The following is a 3,780-nucleotide window of genomic DNA, read 5'->3' as shown; positions in this document are numbered from 1 at the left end:
TGCTCGGCGGGGGGGCAGGAGGAGGCAGACAATACTTGGCGGTGTGCTGGGTGACCCCGGGGTTTTGTGTTTAGGGGAGGGGGGGTTACCCCTTGTTTTTATCTCGTTTTCACGTCACGGCCGCGTTTGGCCCTTTTTCAATCGCACGCTTGTAATTTTAAGCGTCTCTTACCCCAACTTGAGAAATGGTCCATTTTTCAATTTATTTATTTGTTTTTCGGTCACTGTTTAATAACTTTGTTCTGAGCAGAGATTTTATTAGACAGATAATGAGTAAGGAATTTGCTTTATTATCGGGGGGGAGGTGGGCTGAGGGGCAGCGTTTCTCTTACTGTGTTTTAAAGCGGCTTTAATTTCGGGGGGGTGTGATCGGTTCACCCCCTTCGTGCTGCCGCTCCCCGGCTTTGCAGGAAAACACCGGGTTTAACGTGAAAAGTTCTTGTAGGCCCCACCGCTCACAAACAATGGCTGTGCTTTCGATTCCAGCCTAAACTTTCCAAAAAAAGAACCCACCCAACCCCAACTCCTCTTCTAGTCCGTGCTTGGAACTTTTCGAAAGGCGCATCTTGTGCTGCCTTCGTTTTGTTTTATTTATTTAATAGCCTGTTATTTTTAGAGGAACAGGGAATAAAAGCAGCGAGGGGCTGAGCTCGCCGCTGGATTAAAGCCGCTTGATTCCGGCGGCGTCGCCGCTGGTGCTTAGAACTTGCTTGGAGATGGCCCCAAAGTTTTTTGTTGCTGGCGGAACATCCCCTAATCTGAAGTATTTTGCTTTGTGATGATAACGCGGGGCGGTTTATTTACTTGCCGTGCTTTTATCGAGGGGAAAGGAGAATCGTTGGCTTCCAGCGTGCCGTAGCGGCGTGGAAGCCTTTGTTTGTAAATACGGAACTCTTCCCAGCGAAGGGTTTATCTCGGGAAAGTTGGTTGTGTATTTTTAGGAGGAGTTAAGGAACGAGGAGGGTGCAGCTGCCGGCTCGCTGATGAACGTGGGTTGTGGAGGTGCCTTCCCCTGCTCCCGAGGCTCCGTGTGCTGGGCTGCCCGCTGCGGCTCGCGCGGCGTCTCCAGCAAAACACGGCTCGGAACTAAACTTGAACTACCCACAATGCTCCGTTCCCCTTTGCTCCCTTTCAAAATGTCGCCTTTGCCAAGTTTTTCTCTCCCGTTTTGGAGCTGCCTGGCCTGCGGGAGATGAAAGAGGAAGCGGAGCGGGAGGCTCTCGGCGTGGAGCGTTGCGGTACCTGGACTGAGATTTTCTAGAGCCTCAAATCCCCCCCCCTGGTTTTTATATTAACGTATTTTTTAGCCATCCGTGCGTAAATTACCAGGAAGGGGTTTGGGTGAGCGGAGGGACCTCGCAGCCTTTTGAGGGAGGGCATTGGGGGCTGCCCAGGCTGCTGCCAGCAGCTTCGTGCCTTGTGGTGTCCACTGGAGCTGGGCCTTGTCCCCTTCTCTGGGCACCAGGAACCTTCTGTGCCTTCAGAGCGTCTTCCTCCAGTTGTTTGTGAAGTGTGCCCTGGGATAACTCGTAACCTGCTGCTCGCATTTCATTGTCTGCAATTAATACACGCCCCGACTTGGTGACATGTGAGGTTCTTAACAGTAATTACTTTTTTTTCTTCTTATTACATGGAGGAGTTTTATTGCTCCATCTCACGTTACTGCAGGATTTTGATAATGTTTATCAAAGGGGAACTAACAGGAAAATGCCAGTAAGTTGTAGTATTTTAGTCTAAAAATCAGTGTTTTAAAGATTTAATAACACCGGGTGTGGTCACGGTGTTTTATGAAGTATTTGGGGAAGATTCAGTGTTTTTCAGAGGTTTTGAAAGCCAGAGCAGTGAATTCTGTGGAGTGTTTAGTGGTATTGAAGCTGTGAAGGTGTCTGTGTGTGCAAAGCCTGACAGAGCAGCTTGTTGATGTGGTTGGGGTGGCTCTGCCTGTGTGTGTGTGTCAACAAATGTGTGTTGGGACAATTCAAAATCTCCCCTCTGCAGTTCTCATAGCTGTTTTCTTCTGAACATTCATACTGTTCTCAATCAGCAGGACAAACTTGAGGAAGTTTGGTCAGAGGTGGGGTTTGGATTTCTTTTTTGGTGTCAACTTTCTCTCCCCGCTGTTAGAAAATGGTTCTTGGAAGTTGCTTGTAGGAGTTGACTGCTGTTGGGAGCTGCTGTGATGAGCAGGGAGGGAACAGAGCCGCCTTTCAGGGCCTTGAGCTGCTGTCAGGATCAGGGCCAAGGTTCACAGCCACCAAGGTACCAGAGGAGAAGCATTTGGGGCTGGGGTGGTTGTGGTGGTGTCCGTGAGGGCTGGACACCCTCAACCCCACCCGGGCTTCATTCTGAGAACTCTCTGTGGCATTTGTGGGGCTGCGTTCAGGTAACTGAGATCATAAACCAGGGATCTGTTAAAAAAAAATAGTAATTCTGAGCAGGCTTTGAAAGCCCAATTCGATTTGTGTGTGCTCTGTTGGCTGAGCATTACATAATGGGGGGAGGGGACACGGGGACGGGCACCCACTGCTCAGTTCTGCTCACACGTGGAACGTGTTTATCACTCCCAGGATCAGCTGATAAGGTTGGTGTTAAAATAACAAACAAACGTGTGTCTGTGCCGCTGGGATGCCAGCAGAATGTTTGAGGGGACAGTAAATCGGTTGCTGTCGGCCCGCTCTGCCAGGTGGTTTTTGGGGTGAATGCAGAGGATTGGGGTGTTTTCAGGGTTGGTTTCTCCCTCTCACCCAGTTCTCTCCTGGAGCTGGTGGCTGCTTTGGCTCTGGAAGGTTCTGGGCACCCAGAGGCTCGCTGCCCTTTCTCCAGGGAATCTTGGACAAAACACGCCGGTGTGCTTTACCCTCTCATGACCGAAGCTGGCTTTGGAGTTTGCAGGAAGAGCACGCGTTGTGTTCAGGATCAAATTAATCAGAAATCCAGTATTTTAAGTTTGTGGGGAGGCAATAAAAAAACCTGTTGCCTGGGCTGTTTTGGACGCCGGAGAGAAGGCGACGGTGGGACTGGTGTATTGATTGAAGACCTGCTTTGTAATCTGTGGGCTGTAAACAAGCACGGCAGCCACTGCTGGTGTAATTTCTGTTCCTCTGGGTTTTTCAGGGGCTTTTTTTTTTTCCCCAGCAATTTGCCATGGCAGTGCTCCAGCCGGTGTTTTGTCTGTGGCATAAATTGTCTTCTCCTTTCAGTGTAATGGGCACCTTGCATGAATCTTGTGTATACTGGTAACACTTCCAAGCACAAAATGTGGCAGTTTTGGCCAGCGCGCGTTTTTTATGTGATACTTTAGTTGCTGGGTTAATGGAGCAAATAACTATGTTAAAACCGTCCGATTTGGCATCGTGACGTTTCCCTGCCAGTCACAAGCTGGGTGTGTTATTTCATCTGTAAACCTATGAGGATTTCATGTCTTCTTCTCCTTCTCTCTCCCTCTCTGGCCATCCCCCCCCCCGCCCCGTAGGTGTTGGTGGAATGAGCGTTGCGTGTGTTTTGAAGAGAAAAGCAGTACTCTGGCAGGACTCGTTCAGCCCCCACCTGAAACAGCACGCTCAAGATACAGCTAATCCCACCATGCCTGTTGTACTGACATCTGGAGCAGGGTCCCAGGCTCAGGCACAGCCAGCTGCAAACCAGGCGCTCGCCGCGGGGACGCACTCCAGCCCCGTGCCCGGCTCCATCGGCGTGGCGGGCCGCTCCCAGGACGACGCCATGGTGGATTACTTCTTCCAGAGGCAGCATGGTGAGCAGCTTGGGGGAGGAGGAAGTGGT

General features: G+C 50.7%; 1 protein-coding gene across 1 annotated transcript in view; it reads left to right on the top strand.

Annotated features, from left to right (window-relative positions):
• The first annotated feature begins 3,463 nt into the window (after window positions 1–3,463).
• The window catches only part of LOC103768218 (pumilio homolog 1-like), a 53,382-nt gene continuing 53,065 nt past the window's right edge, over window positions 3,464–3,780 (top strand). Inside the window, 1 exon segment of the mRNA XM_008935360.1 lies at window positions 3,464–3,778. Within this exon segment, the coding sequence (XP_008933608.1) occupies window positions 3,484–3,778 (295 nt within the window). The 5' untranslated portion in view covers window positions 3,464–3,483.

The sequence above is a fragment of the Merops nubicus genome, unplaced genomic scaffold, assembly GCF_000691845.1.
Source record: "Merops nubicus isolate BGI_N331 unplaced genomic scaffold, ASM69184v1 scaffold15022, whole genome shotgun sequence".
Classification (NCBI taxonomy): domain Eukaryota; kingdom Metazoa; phylum Chordata; class Aves; order Coraciiformes; family Meropidae; genus Merops; species Merops nubicus.
Note: the sequence above shows the minus strand (reverse complement) of the source record. Positions and strands in the feature narration are given on the sequence as shown.